The 22,270-nt window shown below is 32.0% G+C and overlaps 2 protein-coding genes across 4 annotated transcripts in view; one reads left to right on the plus strand and one right to left on the minus strand.

Annotated features, from left to right (window-relative positions):
* Nucleotides 1-13,010, minus strand: part of LOC134707460 (large proline-rich protein BAG6-like) — a 30,447-nt gene extending 17,437 nt beyond the window's left edge. Inside the window, exons 1-12 of one of the 3 annotated variants that reach the window (XM_063567213.1) lie at nucleotides 12,914-13,010; nucleotides 11,166-11,237; nucleotides 10,632-10,673; nucleotides 8,209-8,284; nucleotides 7,452-7,642; nucleotides 6,799-6,870; nucleotides 6,412-6,552; nucleotides 5,250-5,557; nucleotides 4,624-4,747; nucleotides 3,921-4,067; nucleotides 3,063-3,236; nucleotides 674-854 (exon numbers count right to left, since the gene is read on the minus strand). In XM_063567213.1, the coding sequence (XP_063423283.1) occupies nucleotides 674-854; nucleotides 3,063-3,236; nucleotides 3,921-4,067; nucleotides 4,624-4,747; nucleotides 5,250-5,557; nucleotides 6,412-6,552; nucleotides 6,799-6,870; nucleotides 7,452-7,642; nucleotides 8,209-8,284; nucleotides 10,632-10,673; nucleotides 11,166-11,228 (1,519 nt within the window). In that variant the 5' untranslated portion in view covers nucleotides 11,229-11,237; nucleotides 12,914-13,010. Of the gene's footprint in view, nucleotides 1-673; nucleotides 855-3,062; nucleotides 3,237-3,878; nucleotides 4,068-4,623; nucleotides 4,748-5,249; nucleotides 5,558-6,411; nucleotides 6,553-6,798; nucleotides 6,871-7,451; nucleotides 7,643-8,208; nucleotides 8,285-10,631; nucleotides 10,674-11,165; nucleotides 11,238-12,905 lie in introns of all 3 variants that reach the window. The other 2 variants (XM_063567211.1, XM_063567212.1) reach the window with 2 other exon arrangements.
* A 119-nt stretch (nucleotides 13,011-13,129) lies between these two features.
* LOC134707461 (endothelial differentiation-related factor 1-like) lies at nucleotides 13,130-20,374 on the plus strand. The gene is made up of 5 exons (XM_063567214.1): nucleotides 13,130-13,361; nucleotides 16,163-16,214; nucleotides 17,173-17,333; nucleotides 17,610-17,703; nucleotides 19,695-20,374. The coding sequence occupies exons 1-5, from the start codon at nucleotides 13,284-13,286 to the stop codon at nucleotides 19,742-19,744; spliced, it is 435 nt and encodes a 144-aa protein (XP_063423284.1). The 5' UTR covers nucleotides 13,130-13,283; the 3' UTR covers nucleotides 19,745-20,374.
* The last annotated feature ends 1,896 nt before the right edge of the window (nucleotides 20,375-22,270 follow it).

Genomic DNA, 22,270 nt, shown 5'->3' on the forward strand with positions numbered 1-22,270 from the left:
AGCTTAACAATCTAAAGTTCAATCTTTTTAGCAAGATGTTTTTAGAGTGACAGACTAAATGAGGCTAAGCTTAACAATCTAAAGTTCAATCTTTTTAGCAAGATGTTTTTAGAGTGACAGACTAAATGAGGCTAAGCTTAACAATCTAAAGTTCAATCTTTTTAGCAAGATGTTTCTAGAGTGACAGACTAAATGAGGCTAAGCTTAACAATCTAAAGTTCAATCTTTTTAGCCAGATGTTTTTAGAGTGACAGACTAAGAAGATATGGGTGGCTTATTAACCAATTCTAACAAAGGGATATATCATGCCTCTTGGTAAGTCTGCAAATTATAGAGACCACAATGTTGACCATGGTGGCCTGAATGACTTTTCAAAGTATCCAACAATGGATAACTTCATCAGAAGTCCTTTATAGTTGTTTCAATTCACCTAAGTACATTTTTAGTACAATGCTTATGTTCGAACGCCACAGTCAGTGGATTGTTTAATGATGTCATGTACACTGATTGACCTCCAGGAATCTCATTCATAAAAAGCATATGATGTGGTAGTTTTATTAAGACACCCCAAACTAACAAAATTGTTTCCTATCAGGTTTTATACAATATATATGCATTTTACCTCTTGTGTGTACTCAAAATGTTTGAAGAACATCATAAAACATTCTTTTACCTGTATTTCCTGATGATGTTGTTGGATTTTCTGATTCTGTTACTATTTGAGCTGTTACACTGCTGACAGAAACAATTTCCGGTCCCATTTCAATAAACATAGGTGTAGTGCCATTCTCTGTACTAACTGGTTGTGAACCTGTTGTTCCAGCAGTGGGTTGTGCTGATTCTTGACCACGTGCCTGTAGGAAGCAATTATAAATTGTAGCATAAGTATAATTGATTATTTCTGAAATCAAACAACTTACAATCGAACTAAAAAAAATATTACATGTATTTAATAACTAGAGGCTCCAAAGAGCCTGTGTCGCTCACCTTGGTCTATGTGAATATCAAACAAAGGAAGCAGATGGATTCATGACAAAATTGTGTTTTGGTGATGGTGAAGTGTTTGTAAATCTTACTTTACTAAACAGTCTTGCTGCTTACATTTATCTCTATCTATAATGAACTTGGCCAAGTAGTTTCAGTGGAAAATTTTAATAAAAATTTACAAATTTTATGAAAATTGTTAAAAATTGACTATAAAGGACAATAACTCCTTAGGGGGTCAATTGACCATTTCGGTCATGTTGACTTATTTGTAAATCTTACTTTGCTGAACATAATTGCTGTTTACAGTTTATCTGTATCTATAATAATATTCAAGATAATAACCAAAAACAGCAAAATTTCCTTAAAATTACCAATTCAGGGGCAGCAACCCAACAATGGGTTGTCAGATTCATCTGAAAATTACAGGGCAGATAGATCTTGATCTGATTAACAGTTTTACCACCTGTCAGATTTGCTCTAAATGTTTTGTTTTTTGAGGTATAAGCCAAAAACTGCCTTTTACCCCTATGTTCTATTTTAGCTGTGGCGGCCATCTTGATTTGATGGTCCGGTCACTGGACACATTTTTAAAACTAGATACCCCAAAGATGATTGTTGCCAAGTTTGGATTAATTTGGCCAAGTAGTTTCAGAGGAGAAGATTTTTGTAAAAGATAACTAAGATTTACGAAAAATGGTTAAAAATTGACTATAAAGGGCAATAACTCCTAAAGGGGTCAACTGACCATTTCTGTCATGTTGACTTATTTGTAAATCCTACTTTGCTAAACATTATTGCTGTTTACAGTTTATCTCTATCTATAATAATATTCAAGATAATAACCAAAAACAGCAAAATTTCCACAAAATTACCAATTCAGGGGCAGCAACCCAACAACGGGTTGACTGATTCATCTGAAAATTTCAGGGCAGATAGATCTTGACCTGATAAACATTTTTACCCCATGTCAGATTTCCTCTAAATGCTTTGGTTTTTGAGTTATAAGCCAAAAACTGCATTTTACCCCTATGTTCTATTTTAGCTGTGGCGGCCATCTTGATTTGATGGTCCGGTCACTGGACACATTTTTAAAACTAGATACCCCAAAGATGATTGTTGCCAAGTTTGGATTAATTTGGCCAAGTAGTTTCAGAGGAGAAGATTTTTGTAAAAGATAACTAAGATTTACGAAAAATGGTTAAAAATTGACTATAAAGGGCAATAACTCCTAAAGGGGTCAACTGACCATTTCGGTCATGTTGACTTATTTGTAAATCCTACTTTGCTAAACATTATTGCTGTTTACAGTTTATCTCTATCTATAATAATATTCAAGATAATAACCAAAAACTGTAAAATTTCCTTAAAATTACCAATTCAGGGGCAGCAACCCAACAACGGGTTGACTGATTCATCTGAAAATTTCAGGGCAGATAGATCTTGACCTGATAAACATTTTTACCCCATGTCAGATTTCCTCTAAATGCTTTGGTTTTTGAGTTATAAGCCAAAAACTGCATTTTACCCCTATGTTCTATTTTTAGCCGTGGCGGCCATCTTGGTTGGTTGACCGGGTCACGCCACACATTTTTTAAACTAGATACCCCAATGATGATTGTGGCCAAGTTTGGTTCAATTTGGCCCAGTAGTTTCAGAGGAGAAGATTTTTGTAAAAGTTAACGACGACGGACGACGGACGCCGGACGCAAAGTGATGGGAAAAGCTCACTTGGCCCTTCGGGCCAGGTGAGCTAAAAATGTCTTTGTATACAGTTGGATGTATCTTTATCTGTTGCACTAACTAGAAAATTGCTTTTTATGATTAGAATAGTGGAGTTTCTAATTACAATTTTATTAATATATCACCCCATACTTTGGATCATTTAAGAAAAATGCATCAAAGAACATTGAGACATGAAGATATTTGCTTTGTGGCGTTATCTCAATCCAGGAAAAAGTATCAGTCGGAAAATAGGTGTTTTGAAATTTAGCAACTATTAAAACTGTGAGTTTAGGAAAAAAGTATACAAATATTGAATAGAACAATTTGTTTTAGACAAGTCATAAACTTTTTACTTGTTCTTGAGATTCAGCTGTTGTTGATGTTGCAGCTGATGTTGTTGGCACACTTGACTGGGTACCAGTTGAACTGGTTACAGGCTGATTTGACTGTGTCGCACCTGTACTTGTAGGAACACTGGATTGGGTACCCGACGTTCTCTGAACTGCTGGCCCAATATTAATCTGTGCCTAAAATATAGAGTCAACAAATAATTGTGTACAAGACGTTCTCTGTATTTGTCAGAAATTAAGTATTAAATCTTATAATTTGTTAATTGTTTTATTACCAGTCATCCCAAGTAAACATACACATTTTTTTTATTTTTCTTAGTGTTAGTAACTAAAACTTCCTTAATTTCAATATACTACTTTTTTTTTTTTTGGAACCATGTTTTATATGGATTTTTTAACCAAAGATATTTCCAGAGAGTAAAAATATGAAATTACAAAAATGTGTCAATAGTACACAAATGTCCCACTCATACTATCATTTTCTATGTTCTGTGAACTGTTAAATTGGTGTAAAAATTTGAATTTGTCATTAAAATAAGAAAGATCATATCGTAGGGAGCATGTGTTCTAAATTTTGGGTTTATTGGATTTTAACTTCATCAAAAGCTGAACGGGACAGACTTCAGACAAACAGAAGGACACACAGACCAGAAAACATAATGCTCGTCTCTTATTGTAGGTGGGGCATAAAAAAAATAATTCTCAAGATAATATAAAATAAAATAAATTTTGAAAATCATTTTTCTCTCAAGACTGCAGGTCTCTAATACTATTAACTGTTAGAATTTTGCATATGTCCTTTTTTTGTTTTTGGCTTACTCTGACTGGTATAGTCTGCTGAATAACTGCTGTAGTTGGTACCTGCTGTGAAATGAATGCAGCATACAGGTGTCTAGGAGGAGGCTGACTAAGGTCAATCATAAGGTCACTCAGACTATGGTAACTGTGACTGATGGTATGAAGAATTTCTCCAACTAAATTACATAATTCTTGTGCTTCTGTTAAAGCCTGTAAAAATATAATAATGATACTAATGCAATGTGCTTGTAACAACAATTTTGATTGGAGGATGCCATGTTTTGAGGAGGTAAATCCACAGTTTACCTGTTGGAATGCTCTCAGCATTGTTATTTAGTAAAAAAAATGTTTACAATAAAAATTTAACAGACATGAATAAGCAAATGCAAAAGAATAAGAATAAACTTAACATACTAAAAAACTTGGCAAAGTCATCTGAAATTCTTACAGTTGCAAATCATGAAATCTATATATAACCAAATACATGGCAAAGTAGAAAATATCTCAATGCATAGATTTGTGATAGTAATTTCAATGATCTTAGATACAATACAGTTATCCTTGCTAAAAGAGGTTGCTGCATGTCATATTTGTTTTCTTTTATTGTTTTGTCATAATTCATGGCATTGGTTTTTTTATTGTATCACACGTAGTCACTTTTATAGCTGACTATATAAATAAATGTTGCTGACTCCTAAAAAAAAATTGGTACCTGTTCATCATTTAAATGGGCATAATGCTTTAAAACTTTAAAAAAAAGTTATACCTGTCCTTCAAGGGTCCTATCTTCTCTTGTTATTGTTTGATATCTTTCTAGGAAAGGTTGTAATCTCTGATTAACCTCTAGAACTTCCTGTAAAACTTCTGCTACTAAAGTAATCGGAGGTCGTCTGAAAAATAATATGCAAGGAAATGAATTGTTTTAAGATTTTCTAATTATGATTTCTATATATGTAAAATATTAAAGAAGAAAAAGTTTTTATTTCTTGAAAATACAGTGTGATTCATCAGTCTTTATATTGCAATGTGACTACTGTAAATTCAGTTATTATTGCAATGTTTTTATTATTGCCAAAAATGTGATTGTGTTATAATTAATATTGTAATAATTAGTTAAAACTCCCAACTTGAAATAATTTATATGAATCAAACAAGATTTTTCTGCATATCTCAAAAATTAATGTCGCTTTTTAGTCTCAAATGAAAAAATTGCAACAACAAAGGCACGCAATAATTTCTGATTTAAAGTAAATGAATCTTTAACTCTTTTATTGACACAGTATTAGACTGACACATATCATATCACATTTCCCCATATAAAACACCTTTACTTTACTAAGTGTTTAACACCACCTCAATGAATACAAAACATTAGTATAAAAGTTTACTCACATTAAACCAGGTGGATGAGATTGACCTTGCCCTTGACCTCCTGTTGCTTGACTACCAGTAGATGAAGGTGTCTCTGTTGTGGTTGTCCCAGTTTCTTGTGATGTTCCTCCTTCAGTCCGGCTACTGTTTGTTGCTTCAGCAGTCTGTGATGGGGTACTTGCCTCTGTTTCCATATCCTCGGAATCTCTTTCCCTATCATTGTCTGTTGGTGGGGTAGATGTGCTTGGTGTTTCTGATTCAGATTCTTCCATAGTGGCTGGTCTATCTGTGTTAGATTCTTCACTGGCACCAGGAGCTCGTCCTATATTCTATTTTTGGGGAAAATATAAAATAAATCTTTGATGATTAATTTTATTCTACCATCAGTTCAAACTTTATATCATTAGTAAACAAATCTATCCATCAACGAATATAAATAATATGAAATAAATATTTAAAAAAATATCCAGACAAAAATATGTTTACCCTTCTAAAAATGGGTTTGTTTTAGTTTGTATTACTTAGTCTCTACTAATAAGTGTTGTTTGTTCAAGTAATTGTGATTTTAAATTGTACTCTAGTCTCTGTCTATCTGGAGTTATATTGGTTTTGTGTTGTAACTTAATTTTCCTTTTTATAAAATATCCTTTGATGATATCAAAAATATAAAATTAAACAAAATTAAACAAAAGTTCAATCTTTCAAATATTTTTTTTAATGTTGCAAGTTTGAAACCACTGAATTATAAGTTAAACTATGACACAAAGAATGATTTACAATTCATAAAAAATAGCATACACAAATAAAAAATCTATATATAAAAAATCTTAAATTTTGACCTATTCAGGTATCAAGATTTATCAGATTTTTTTTAAAACCTTTTTCTATAAATCCTCAAATTATCTATATGTTCTAAAATGTCATTTTCTATCATTAATTTTTCTCAATCATTATTTGTAAGAGTAATTCAAAACCATGAAGGGATAATTAACTGTACAAATAATCCGAATATTATACAGCAGGTCTTTTGGGTGTTTGAAAAATTTCCTTTGAAAATAAAAATACTAACTTCTTAAAAATGTCGCTTAGGATAAATATAATATAATTTCAAATTTTAATGTCAAATAGATCTGTCCTATTTATTATATACAGAACTAAAATAGCACTTTTAAAAAATATAGACCTCAAGTCTGGTTATTTGTTCCCTGGCCATCTGTAACATGCGTCTGGCATTATTGATGCGGAGCTGTGATTCACTCTCCACTCTTGCTGGACCTCCTACTTGACCAAGATGTATGTGGACATCAACTGAAGAACCATCATTCTGTAATTATATAGAAGACATTAATGAATTTATAAATATAGACATTAACATTCAACATTTCTTGTCCATGGACAAATATTAAACTGTAAAGTTTCATAATGTTTACTGAAAATATTGATTTGCCCTTCAAAATTCTTTAAAAAAAGTATACTGAAAGCATTTAAATTCTTTTTAAAAAATAGATATGATTGATTCAATATTTTATTCATATTTTGATTCAAATGCTATTGCATTGTAAATACTCACTGAAGCTCTTGTTGATACTCTGGCATTCCTACCCATATCTCCCATGTTCTGAACAGCATTCTGAACAATTTGCTTAAATTAAAAAAAATTATATATTTATTTCATAAACAATTTTTGCTTAGGCAAAAAATATATCTTAAAATGTTGGCATCATAATGAACATGTGTTAGTTTCAAGTTGATATGATCACATTTTCATGGTAAACTACTTAAACTTGATACAGGTGTGACTAACAAACTGACAGACATAGTATGTGTTATGCTCATTGTTGAATCATTGTTTGTGATATATAGTTGTTAACATCTAAGTCATTTGGTCTATAGTAGAGAGTTGTCTCACCCCCAATCATACCACCATCTTACTTATTTTTACAGACTGGAAATTAAAATGTCTTTCTACTATTGTAAGCAGGATGTCAAAAAATCAAATACTGTGAAATTTCATAGAAAGTTATACAACTAGTAAAATGATTTTTTTGTGTTTTAAGGAAAAGAAGATATGATTTGTTGCTCCATATTTCCTCTACTCTTTTTGTTTTTTATAAATCCTTTTGTTTTTGAGAATTCCAGAAAACCTCTTATATGCAATAAATTTATGACCTGTCATTTCATATTTTTCAAAAATAACAGCAATAATTAATGACTAAGACTTACCTGTACTTGATTAGGGTCAATTACGTCTGATGGTATTGTGAATGAACCAACGACATAGCTATTGACATCACCTCTGGGTGGACCTGGGGTAGGACCAGGTGTTGGTGTACTTGTTGATGTGGCACTAGCTCCAGATGGTCTTGCACTAGGCGGCGGCTTTTGAACAACATGTATAACTTTTCCATGAACATCTACAAAAAAACCAGTTTTTAACAAATGTAACACCATATTTGAAAATTAATGTGTTTATCTTATATACATTTCAATTTGAACTATGCACGATTACAATAACAACAAGAATGTGTCCTCAGTACACTAATGCCCCACTTGCACTATCATTTTCAATGTTGTGTGGAACCTGATATTGGGGTAAAAACTCTAATTTGGCATTAAAATTAGAAAGATCACATCATAGGGAACATGTGTACTAAGTTTGAAGTCGATTGGACTTCAACTTCATCAAAAACTACCTTGACCAAAAACTTTAACCTGAAGCGGGACAGATGGACAGACGAACGGACGCACAGACCAGAAAACATAATGCCCCTCTACTATCGTAGGTGGGGCATAATAAGTTTTGAAAAAAAAGGATCTTACCCTAATTTTCATTTAGTTTCAGCTAAATAAAGACAACCCATAAAGAATGAATTATGATTTCATAGTACAACATGTACATAAATAAATGGTATATTCATTGCATTTCCATTAAACTAAACACAGTGGTAAAACATCTAATTATATCTATACAATGTCTTACCATAATCTTTTAACAGTTTTTCATCCTGCAACACACGTCCCTGGAAAATTAGTCTCTGTGTTTCTACATCAATATTCTGAAAAATTAAAGAACCTGAGTGAGCAGGCTCACATACCCCACGTCCCCACATTGTCATTGAAGATTAAATAAGTGTAAGAAAAAATAATAATAAGTTCAAAGAGGTGTAACTCCTAGAAAAAAAATTGAAACTTAATTTCCTGTCGATATGCACATAGTATGTCCTTATTATCTTAAAAGGTTTCATGAAATTCTGTTGAGTAGTTTCAGAGGAGTTGCGATGACAAACTGTTGCAGTAGTATATTGAAGTAAATAAGTTCAAAGGGGCGTAACTCCTAGAAAAAAAATTGAATCGTAATTTCCTGTCCATATGCACAACTACATAATATATCCTTTTCATCTAAATAGGTTTCGTGAAATTCTGTTGTGTGGTTTGAGAGGAGTTGGGATGACAAAAAACAGGACTGACGGACAGACGGGTCAAAACAAAAACATTATACTCTACGCAACTTTGTTGCGTGGGGACTTTGTTGCGTGGGGTATAATAAAGACTTGGTATATAAATCAATAACAATGTCTTTGTCAGCAATTAACATGAACTTTAATTGAATTTCAGTTTAACCCAGTCCTTCCATATTAATATTTACTTGTATAATTGATAAACTGATAATTTCAAAAACAAATCGGTCACTACAACTTTATGCATCACTAAAACACTATCTTCATAGTATCTATGGATTTATTTTTTTACATACTTGATTCGCATAGAATTTTTTCTTATTAAAAAAAAAGTTAAGGTTTAAAGAATTAATGCATTGCGAAAAGGAATATTTCATCAATGAAATTCCAGTCAGATCTTGTCGTGAATATCCTTTTTATATTAGAGACAAATTTTTTAAGTCTGATAAAGTTTTTTTTATTGGTAACACATTTCAACTAAGCCACTACACAGGCGTCATTATGGAGTGAAGGGGGTTGTGTCAAAAGGTGTGATTATGGAGGAAAGGGTAAATTTTGTCAACATAAAAAGATGTACATGTAATTTTATCATAAAGACTACATCAACAATATGTCCATTTTCAATACTGAATTTCATTCTTCCTAAGCAGTGTTTATCTCAAAATTAATATACAGTTATTACATATTATCTGGCTACATTTGTGTAATATAAGAGCAGTGAGTTACACAGATGCTTCAGGAATACGTATATAAACAAGTATCTAGTTTTGAAGGTAGAAAGAGCTGGACAGTCTTAATGGTGTACCACATCCCCAACATTGCAGGCATTTAAGATATAAATGATCCTCCAGAACATTCCCTCAAAGCATATAAAACAACAAGTCTCAAAAATATATTTGGGCCTATGGAACCTTTTGTACAGATCTGTACCAAGTGTCTTTTTTGTTGTTGGGATGTACAAGTACCAGACCATGTCCACTTGTATCTTTGTCCATCTAATGAGTTAAACCTTTTTCAACTGATTTTTATAGTTCATTCTTATGTTGTACTGTTATACATGTACCACTGTCCCAGGTATGGGGGGGTTTGGGATTATGCTGACATGTTTAACCCCGCCACATTCTGTGTGTATGTGGGTGTCCCAAGTCAGGAGCCTGTAATTCAGTGGTTGTTGTTTGTTTATGTGTTACATATTTGTTTTTCGTTCATTTTTTGTACATTAATAAGGCCGTTAGTTTTTCTCTTTTGAATTGTTTGACATTGTCATTTCGGGTCTCTTATAGGTGACTATGGGGTATGTGGTTTGCTCATTGTTGAAGGCCATACCGTGACCTATAGTTGTTAATTTCTGTGTCATTTTGGTCTCTTGTGGAGAGTGGTCTCATTGACAATCATACCACATCTTCTTTTTTTTATATTTGTGCTAGATACTTGCATACCCGTAAACAGCTTTTAGAATTGATTAATTAAAACTAGTTTAATGCCACTTTTATCATTATTGGCTTATTCTTGATGGTCATTTTTAATTGGTGAAGGAGATCAGATAAAATCACTGACCTTCTGTATGAAAACTGACAATCCTAGTCAATAAAAGTTGGGTTGAATGCACCAGCCACATGCAGGATTTAACTCACAACCTTAGTGTTGACATGCTAGTTAGATATTTTTACCCTTACCATCATGTTAAAGTAATGAACAAATAATGTACTGTAAATTCAGAAATTTTTACCAGGTATTCATTGATGCTAATAATGCGACGGGGTAAATATCACAAATAAGAACTGGCATTTTGATATGTGATACATTTATCTGTATGGAGATTTTCCTCAAATCACAATATTAATTAATCAAACAATTTTGTACATTTTTAAAAGAAAAAGCAATAGTAAATAATTTTCTGAATTTACAGTATACAACATGATGTTATTAAGCTATAATATCTTACTATTGATCCTGCTATCTTCTCTTTAAACTGTTTAACTGTTGTCTGAAGATAAAAGAGTTTTTGCAAATTACATAAAACCACTACATGTATCACAAAATATCAAATTTATATATATATATATATATATACTGAACTGTGTAGAAATCTTTAATACACATTTATTGAATAAGACCATCGGGTTTTAAGGTCGCTAAAAAATGTACAATTGCCCATTAGATTTCTTTTATAAATACTTATTACCAATTGTCCATTAGATTCCATACTAAATATTTATATTCAATTTCCAATTAGGTTTCTATAACATATTAAACATTTAGATACAGATGTAAAATGTAAAGCAATGAGTAACATTTGTTTTTTTTATATCTGATACTGTATACAATCAAACAGAACTTAAATATCCTAATATATACTATTGCATGTTCTAAACTCGGAAAAAATGTTGTGGTCTTTTTTTATTTATAAATGGGGTTATTCAAAATATGGCCATTTCCAAAGTTTTGAAAATATCAACCACTCTGTAATACAACATACATTTTCTGGTACACTAAAACTTCTGTTTTGTCCATCAAGTGTTTTAATTGTAACATCCATCATCTTCAATTCCTAAAAGTCAAAAAGAATAAATTAATTGCAAGCATTCAAGTCATACAACATGAACATGATGAACAAGAATGCACATGTTTTTGAGCAAAGCATACTACTAGTATTGATATTTTATAGTGTCTTTCTATGTCATGATGTTACACTATTGTTTCAGATATTATAAGGGTGAAGGTTAACGTTGGTACCTATTAAAATGTTTAAAACCCACTACATTTGATTGCACCTGTCCTACATTTGTAAGTCAGGAATTTGATGTTCTGTTGATGTGGTTTGTTGATGTGGTTCATAAGTGTTTCAAGTTTTTATATAGATTAGACCATTTTTTCCTACATTCATAATAACAGACCTAAAACCTTGTTTGGTCCAGAAGTACTCAAAAGTCCCCAATCTCTGCTTTTTATGGCTAAGATAGATAAAGACAATAGTAATATCAATAGAAATTGTAATTTGTATACATTTTAACAAAACTTATGATGCATATTTTCCCTTTGAAACATGTAACATACATAATGTTATCACAGTACTTTGATTTTTCAGTCCACAATATCAAATGTATTTTATTTTTCTCCAATAACCCTATAGAGTTATAACCTTGACTGTATACAGATGCAAATAAAAACATGTTATCTTAAAATTTAATGACGGAGCTGAGCCTTGAAAGATTCAGAACTCAGGGCAGAGACAGTACAGATGGGCAAGATGTTCCACTCTCTGATTGTTCTAGGATAGAACCACTCCTTCTGTACAAGTGTTAAACATTATGGTATTCTAAATTCCTTTTCTGGAAGGGTTCACGCTTTCATTATAAATAAAATAAAAAAAATGCTGATTCATTGACTTGGTCAATGTTGGGAAAAAATTGTAAATTCCTGACGAAAGTGAGTGAGTGAACAGGGCAGATAATTATTCCTTTTGAAGGGTAAGTAAAGTGAAGTGGTGGTCAGAAAAGAGACAAGTTTCCAGCTAACATGAGCCCTGATGTTTACTGAAAGGAAATAACAGCTCCATACTTCTGAATACACCTTATCGCTATTTGTCCGCCATTACCTTGATTATTTACTGGCCAGACATCACACAGGTTTCCTTACAATTTTGACGCCAAAATACAAAACATCTGACGCCACAACAGAGTAGTATTTGCTGTATGACGTCAATAGTTCAAGCAGAACAGATTCTCAGGAGAGCTGGGAATAGAGATAAGGTGTATCAAATAGGTTGATGAATACACCTTATTGTTATTCCCACTTGAACTTTTGACATCATACAACAATCGCTTTTCAATTGTGGCTTCAGATATTTTTTATTAAGACGTCAGTATTTTAAGGGAACTGATGTGGGTAATGGCGGACAAATAGCAATAAGGTGTATCAAATACCATTTTTACTTCCCTGCCATATGCATAACAAATTTCATCTTGCATACTTATAGTCAAGTTTTATATGATAACATAAAGGAATATGCTGAACTGAAAATCTCTTGTCAACTTGGTTTGGATAGGCAAAGTCACAATGTAACTATTGCAACACAATTATAAATTTCACTGATAATTTCAGTGAAAATAAAAAATTTCTCTCACAACTTTGGTTTCACTTTCGTCTTTTTAGATTGATGTAGTACTATAAATATTCATTGCATGGGTCTGAAATTTGGTGAATTAACTTAAATAACCTCAGTACATTTAAAGGATGTCTGTTGTATGAAAACTGTGTTTGTGTTTTTTGAGTCGATGACAATTTTTTCTTTTTGTGGATTTCCAGACCAATTTCCGGAAGTCGTAAAACATAATTAGGATCAGTGTTAATTTATAGGTGTGAATAATTCCAGTATTTGATATTTTAAAACAGTAACATACAAATACAATGAAATTGTATTCGAAATGAAATAAAATTATGTTTGTCTTTTACGACAAAACACCAAAAGTAGGATTCCACGCCATATTTGCAATCACATTTCTTTCACAACAGTTTGTTAGTGACGCGTAAAAACAGTTAAAGACACCCTTATCCACTACATTTTATTCCAAATCATACACAAAACAACTATACAATGGCAGAAGCTGATTGGAGTGAAGTAACTTACATTGGTAAAAGACCACCAAAAGCTAGCCAACTTCGTTCAAAACAGGTGCCATATTTTTTTTAGAAATTTTGCTAACTCGTTTCAAGTTAATTCCGTTTCACCTTGAGATAAAAGATTTGAATTGTAAAGTTTTTTTAAGGATATTTTGAGGTTGAATATCACATCCTCATGTGTCATTATAATGATGTCATAAGATGCTGACCCTATTTTCTCCTTTTACTTTTTTAATATAGAAGCACCCAGAATCTTATTCTGTAAGAAATTATATCCAGCTATGATGATAAGTCATTCACCTAAGGACATTTTTTTCTTACTTTTTCTGTAGACTTAGCTTCGATTTCTTATTACCATGCATTGTCAAGCTTGGTTACTCATAATTGTTTCTCAGTATTAAACTCAATGTACGATGCTGTCCCATACTGAACCTACTAACCTTGTTTTGTTCACATTCAAATTCCAATGGTGTCAAAATCATGTGATGTAAATCAAATTGATCTGCTGTCAATTAGGTGATTTTTCAGTCTGCGGCAATTATGTTATTTGTTTGTGAGATATTACTTTAAAATAATTTGCAATAATTTGGGGTTTTATTCAACAGGAAACCTCATTTTTTGCCATCCCTTTCGACATCAATGGAATTTTGTATGAATATTTACCACCAGTCATGATGGTCAGAAAATAGATCTTTTTATAATGAATAAAAAACAAATGAAAAACGAATTCTATGAAAAATAAATGTAAATTGTTTTTTATTAACCTACTCTATATTCCTGTACAAAATTGTGGCATGGACATCGTTTTTTTATGTAGTTTTCCTTTCATTTTGGTTAAGCTTTTTTCGCGGGAAATCGTGACAGATGTAAGGAGCATGTCATTTAGAAATTCATAAGAATAAGATTTGCTTGTTTTACTTCAGTTAAATTTTTATCAGATTGAAATAATTTTTGCTCTGCATCCTTGGCAGTGTGCTTGGTTTGAATTTAGCTACCTTTCGTAGCAGCAAATCTTTCCTCTATTCAAAATAAGCTATTTTTGGAAGGCATGCTCGAAATCACCAAACATTGGAGGAACTCTCAGAACAGGGGTTTCCCTAATTTTAAACACACATTACACAAAATCTTGAGGGTGAAACCCTAGCTACAAACTGATAATTTTATGGAGTAAAAATATGTTATGAATGTATTCACACAATATTATCCAATTATTGGTTTTATCAGTTGAATGAAGTGAAGTCATAAGTTTTAGTTGCGCAGATACACTGGACTGCACCATACAATACATGCACCACACAGGATGATTTTTAATAAGGCATTGTTGGTTTGTAGTCTAGAGGTTTAGATACAATACACCTTATCGCTATTTATCCGCCATTGCTGGATTTCACACAGGTTCCCGTAAAATGTTGACGTCATAAAACAAAATATCTGACGCCACAATGGAAAAGTGATTGTTGTTGACGTCAAAAGTTCAAGTGGCAGGGTCAGCCGGGATTAGCGATAAGGTGTATGTAGATGGCTACAGTATTGAAGGTCCCAAATGCTCATACAGATGCTGGATCAGGAAGCTGGAATAAGAAGCTAGGCTGATAATATATAATTTATCAACTTCCCATGAGTGCAGGTTGTTTGACTTGTTTTCCTAACCTTTATTTTGTACATGAAAACATCAATAATGTTCAGCAAAGAAAGATTTACAAATAAGTCAACTTGACCGAAATGGTCAGTTGACCCATTTAGGAGTTAATGTCCTTTGTAGTTAATTTTTAACCATTTTTCGTAGATCTTAGTAATCTTTTACAAAAATCTTCTCCTCTGAAACTACTGAGTCAAATTTAACCAAGCTTGCCCACAATCATCATGGGTATCTAGTTTGAAAAATGTGTCCGATGACCCGGCCAACCATCCAAGATGGCCACCATAGCTAAAAATAGAACATAGGGTAAAGTGAAGTTTTGGCTTATAACTCAAAAACCAAAGCATTTAGAGCAAATCTGACAAGAGGTAAAATTGTTAATTAGGTCAAGATCTATTTGCTCTAAATTTTTCAGATGAATCAGACAACCTGTTGTTAGGTTGCTGCCCTTGAATTGGTAATTTTAAGAAAATTTTGCTGTTTTTGGTTAATATCTTGAATATTATTATAGATAGAGATAAACTTTAAACAGCAATATTGTTCAGCTGAGTAAGATTTACAAATAAGTCAATATGATCAAAATGGTCACTTGACCTCCTAAGGAGTTGTTGCCCTTTATAGTCAAATTTTCACCATCATTTTCCACTGAAACTAACCTGACCAAGTTTATTATAGATACAGATAATTGTAAGCTGCAAGAATGTTTAGTAAAGTAAGATCTACAAACACATCACTATCACCAAAACACAATTTTGTCATGAATCCATCTTTGTCCGTTGTTTAATATTCACATAGACCAAGGTGATCGACACAGGCTCTTTAGAGCCTCTAGTTTCAATTGTAAGTTGTTTATTTTATGTTTCTTTTTTTGATCTGTTGGTGTTGGAGCTAAAATTAATTGATCAGCTATGAAAATAATAATTTTAAAGATAAATGTGAATATAGGTAGTTTTCTTTTTTTTGCCTTTCGTACCAGTGAGTCTTATATATAATGGGAGAAGTTTAAATGTACACAAATTTCTACAAATATTTGGCCAAACTAATTTTTTTTAATCTGGAAAAGGAAGGTTCATACTCATGATCACTGCTGATACAATACACATAGATCAATTTACACATCAATGGGTTAAAAATATTTTGTGTGTTTCAAAAATAAGGTGAAAAATCTGAGATATGATGTTGGATGTTCTCTTACTTTTGTTTTTGTTTTTTAGGCTATAAATGCTGCTCAGAGATCAGGTGGTGACGTAGAAACAACTAAAAAATGTAAGTTGATACAACTACAGTGTACAATCAGGAAAATGTAGATTGAAATACAAATGTTTACCATCACTGATCAGTCATCTATTTCTTCATCTGTACAAACATGTTGAATTATTCCAAGACCATATTTTCTTAATTCAGTGATGATGGATAACATTTTGGTGTTGGTTTAGGTAGTATATAATGTAAAATAGTTATATAATAATTTTATATAAACTATCAAACAGTTTAAAATATGGAATTACATGAACATTTAAATAATGGTTTGATTTGTGGTAAAGTCAAATTTCACATTTAAGGTATTGTGTATAAATATGTTTCATTTTCACAAGCCCCCTATTTAAGAAATGATAGACAAAATGATAGAAGGCAAATTAAATTATTTATTTGACACAGATACTGTTCTTAATAAGAATTTGTTAAAATAAATACATGAAATAAAAAATATAAGGAAAGAGAAAAATTGTAGAGAATCATTATGAAATTAACATTTAATTTAAATTTGACCAAAGATGGTACACTTTATAATGGTCTGCTTTAATGATATCATGCTAAATGGTAATTTAAATTATTACTAAAGTTATATACACATGTATATCTGGTCATCATTAATATGGTATGAGTGCCAAAGAGACAACTCTCCATACAAGCATGACAAGCCACAGTGTATAGAAAGTAAACAATCATAGGTCAAAGTAAGGGCTTCAACACAGAACAGCAAGCATTTATTACTAAGGGCCCTTGAATTGACTAGTGTTAAACAATTGCAACCTGAAAACCAACGGTCTAATCTACATTTTATATAAAAAACTAGAAATAGAAACACTTATGAACCCCACCAACAACCACTGAAATCAGGCTCCTGACTAAGGTCAGGTGCAAAAAAAAATGCAGAGTTTAAATGTTTTAACCAGGCATGAAATTAACTAGACTCAAATAAATGTAACATTGTTTATGACAGTCGATGGAGGTGGAAACAAACAACACTCAACTAGTAAAAATACAGCCAAACTTGACAGAGAGACTGAGGAACTGCACCATGATACAGTTAGTCTGGATGTGTGCAAACTTATTATGCAGGGAAGACAGGCAAAGGGATGGACCCAAAAAGAATTGGCCACTGTAAGAAATAAGCACAATTTTTAATAAGTGTACAAAATGTACTACAAGTAAAATACAATTAGAATGTAATGAGTTTATATACTTTTCTAAAAGATGGCACTATAAACATGATAAAGTTAAAGGTTAAATTGTTATAAATCAAAATGTTGAAAAGCAAGGTTTTAAAAGGACTGTAGAATTCAGTGGTAATATAGCCAAGTTTGCTAGCAGCAAACACCTTACTTATTTTCAGGTATATGTGTCAGATGAATTAATTATTTGTATTTTTCTTTGTAGAAAATAAATGAGAAACAACAAATTATAAATGAATATGAATCTGGAAAGGCAATTCCAAACCAGCAAATTATGAATAAACTCGAAAGACAACTGGGTAAGATTTTGATATGACTGCAAAACAATTTTTGGGATCATATAATGGCATGATGTCGTCGTCTGCATTGTCGTCGTCAGAAGACACATTGTTTTCCTGATAACAACTTTAGTTAAGTGAACAGACCTTATAAATTTTTTTTTTTCAGAAGGTTCAATACCTCAAAAGGAAGGTTGGAATTGATATTGGGGATGATGGTCCCAACTGTCTATGAATTAGGGACCTGAAAGGGGCCCAAAACATTTTTTTTTTCTAGTTTCAGGATAATAAATGTATAAGTATTTTGATTGCCTTGAAATTGAACCACACAAGTAGAAGGTTTGGATTCATTTTGAGGGTTATGGGGCCAACAGTTTAAGATTAAAGAGATATAGTAAGATGTGGTGTGAGTGCCAATGAGACAACTCTCCATCCAAATAACAATTTAAAAAGTAAATCATTATAGGTTAAAGTACGGCCTTCAACACGGAGCCTTGGCTCACACCGAACAACAAGCTATAAAGGGCCCCAAAATTACTAGTGTAAAACCATTCAAACGGGAAAACCAACGGTCTAATCTATATAAACAAAACGAAAGACGAGAAACATATACATGTAAAGGGCTATAAAGGGGCAAAAAACAAGCTTTTATCTAGTGACCAGACAATAACTTATGTGTAAGTGTATGGATCTCTCTGAAATTGTAGCACAATATTCCATATCCATAGCAATGGCTAGGATTGAGTTAGGGGTTAAATGCCCCAAACATGTAGGAATTGAGGGCCAAAAAGAGCCATTTTCTAGTGTCCAGACAGTAACTTGTGTTTAAGTGTGTGGATCTTGCTGAAATTGTACTACAAGGTTCCATTATACAAAGGAAAGGCTGGGATTGAGTTTTGGGGTTATTGCTCCTAGTTTTTTTTAAATAAGTTTTTTTTGGGGGGGGGGGGGGCCATTTTTGTTTACAATTTTTTTAAGGGATTCATAATATGTTTTTTTCAAAAATTTTCAATTTGGAAAGTTCCAAGAAGAAATCTTCAATTGCACAGTATTGCACAATAGATTTGAAAGATCTTTGACCAGATTTATTTTGTGTCAGAAACCTATATTACATTGCATGTCAAAAATTTGATCACAATTTAAATTGAGACAGTATCAAACTTGAATACTGTGTCCAAATTTGCTCCAACTGGTCAGGGTTTGACCTCTACAGTCATATCATGCTGAGCTCTGCAAAGCATTTTATCAAATGTATTTTTACAAAGTTTCAATGCATTTTGAAAGTACTCTGGGCGTACCCTGTGTTTTTGTTCTGTTGACCATTGTCATTGTTTCTTTACAGCTTTGGTAGTACCTTTATTATTTGTTGGGATATATTGTTTTATTCCTGTCCATCCATCTGTTCGTCTGTGCCATGATTTGTTTCCTACTGTTTACTGCATGTACATTTTTGTACATAGCATTGATTAGGGATAGGATGAAAATGAAAGCCTTGTACCAGTTATTAAACAAAAATAGGAATAGAAACATTTTGAAAGAGTTGACTTCTAAGGGACCTAGAAACGAAAGACATTTGGGCTGGCTTACTAAGGTTCTTTTAAGAACTATGTTTTGAGCATGAATAACTATTGGTTAGTTCAGTGTAAAATGATCACATATTAGCAATAACATGCTGGAATTGTTGTTTGTCATTGAATCTTCCTTTAATGCTAAGGAAGGCACAAACAAAATCTTTATCATAGTGAACTATAATTTATGCAAGATGAATTCCAGTGAAAATGTTTAGTAAAATTTTATCTTTAAATTTAGACGGGTAAAATTATTTTATATATTCTCAGAAGGAACAGGGTGTACTGTTTTAACCCTGTCTGTCAGTTCATCCAAAAGTTCATCCAAAAATTATCTGTAATCATTGAACACATGTACACATGAAGACCAAATACGAATGATTTTATGATGATGGTAATTTTTCAAGACTGTGATAAGATTATGATTATATTTCTATTTCTTAGGTATGAAGCTTCGTGGACGAGACAAAGGCCATGCTCTTGGAAAGAAGTGATAACCCATTGCTGATGTGATGAACTTTCGCATAGAAAATCTAAAACTGATATTTTTATTGATTTTTTTACAAATTTTAAACAAACTTCCATAATTGCATTGGAATATGGATATATTGCTTATGGTTATAAGTAGCAGGTGGCAGCATTGAAAACTATATATATATATATATAAATCAATTATGTCTTTTGGCAAAATAGATTCGTGCACCAAATTTTGTTCTGTAAATTTTAAAGTTGTGCATGGAGTTCTTGATACCTGATTTTTTTCCCCCCTAAAATCCTTCAAAATAATAGTTATTTTACAATTTACATATCTTATTAGTTTTATTCTGATGTGAAATACTATCAATAAATTAAAAAATATATTACATGTCAACCAGAAATTATTTGATTTCAAATTGATGTTATTAGATTTTGATAACTTTTCTACAATTGGTGCATACTTTTGACTGTGAACAAATATTGTATTTAGAATATTGAAGATTTTCTGAAATATAACTTAAAATCAATAACAGCTTGTTTGTTCTTTGCTAAAGTGTTCAATATTTAAAATGGAGAATTTAATGTTTGTTCATTTCAGTTTTGAGTTGGGAGCATTTATCAATAAAATATGGTTCTCCAAGTTATAATCTTGTTGTATTATACATTATTTTTATTTTCTGTCATTCCCATCTATTACCAACTTTTCTTGAACAGGATTCAGTTTGATCTGGCTATTAATTATACCACACTGTTGTAAAAATAAGGAAGACATTACCAAAGTGAAATTCACAAAGTCATAAATTGAAGAGAAACTGGCAAAAAGTAAAAATAAAAAAATTACCAAACTCCGAGGAAAATTCAAAAAGGAAAGTCAATTAGCAAATGGCAATATCAAAATCTAAAGCACATATAACAGGACTTCTCTCTGGCCTTTTTTAGTCTTGTATTTTTTTAATTTTAGTTTCTTGTGTACAATTTGGAAAAAAGTATGGCTTTCATTTTCACTGAACTAGTATATATTTGTTTAGGGGCTAGTTGAAGGACGCCTCTGGGTGCTGGAATTTCTCGCTACATTGAAGACCTGTTGGTGACCTTCTGCTGTTATTTTTTTCTATGGTTGGGTTGTTGTCTCTCCGACACATTCCCCATTTCCATTCTCAACCTTATAAAGAATTAATAACATCTGTCATATTCCTGACTTGTTACAGGCATTTTCTTATGTAAAAAATGGTGGATTAAACCTGGTAATATATGTTTGTAACCCCGATTTGTTTTTCTCTATCAATTTGTGAATTTTGAACAGCGGTATACTACACTGTGTCTAAACCACACCGGCAAAATTTGTTCGGACTCGATGGTATATAACATCCGGCACAATGACGAAACATTAATAGACAGAAGAAAGCTAGGTTTATCCTTATTTTCTTATATTTTTTATGATATCGAAGAATATATATACATATACAACTATTTTCTATTGTGATATGCAATATTTTCTACAACCGTTCTATATTAACGAGAAATAAGTAAAAATGCATGTCAAAATGACGAATTGAGTGAACCTTGCCTCGAAATTATTTAATTTCTCGTTAAATTGTTCACATTGTACGAAAAGAAAGGTACGGGAAGATAGATACTGACACAGAGATTGCAAAACTTGTTTTTCTGAGTATGGAAAGAAAGAAATGGGTCATGTCAAAATGGAACTGGCCGGTTTAGTCAATGTTTACCACCCGGTTTGGTCATATATTTCACAATGCATATGCCGGTTTGGTCAAATTAAAAAAAAAATCATAATCGCATTGCATTGTAATTGATAATTTAACTTCAGTGTTAAAAACGAGTGACCGGGTCGTTGGAAAACAAGTTCTTTTACAGGACAACGGCTTATTATTTATATGATTTATAATAGTCTCAGATTCAAATAAATAATAAGCAAACACTAGAATTCCTACTCTTATACGGAACACAAATAATTTTAATTTTACTTTCCATTCAAAATATTTTAACAGCAGAATAGATAGAAATGAAGGTTATAAAGAAACTTGAGGTTGAAGCTCTCAAATATGCGTTTTCTATATGCATCTATATGGGGGGGGGGGGGGTCTATACATCTTCTAGATTCGCCACTTATCTTATATAGCGTTTTGAACTATTTATATAAAGCTGCATACGTCAAAAGTTAGAAGGTTTGGCTGTAACATATACAAGTATTGAACACAGATCAAAAGTTAGAAGGTTTGACTGTAACATATACAAGTATTGAACACAGATATAACGATTTCCCCCCATTTGCCATATGTCCATTGCCCTTGCCCTTGACCTCATTTCTATATTATTATCGGCCACAGACATTCATCAGAAACTGAATTGAGACCATTTAAGCATTTGTTACATGTCAGTGCTTACACTTAGATATAAATAATGCGTCTTATTTTTTTTCATTGAAAAAAACGCCAGTGAACTTGTTTGCTATGTCCGATCCGGTTCTTGAAATTTGAAATTTTCAGTTGTTACATTTTTATTTTAAATTCAAGAATGGT

The sequence above is a fragment of the Mytilus trossulus genome, chromosome 2, assembly GCF_036588685.1.
Source record: "Mytilus trossulus isolate FHL-02 chromosome 2, PNRI_Mtr1.1.1.hap1, whole genome shotgun sequence".
Lineage (NCBI taxonomy): Eukaryota > Metazoa > Mollusca > Bivalvia > Mytilida > Mytilidae > Mytilus > Mytilus trossulus.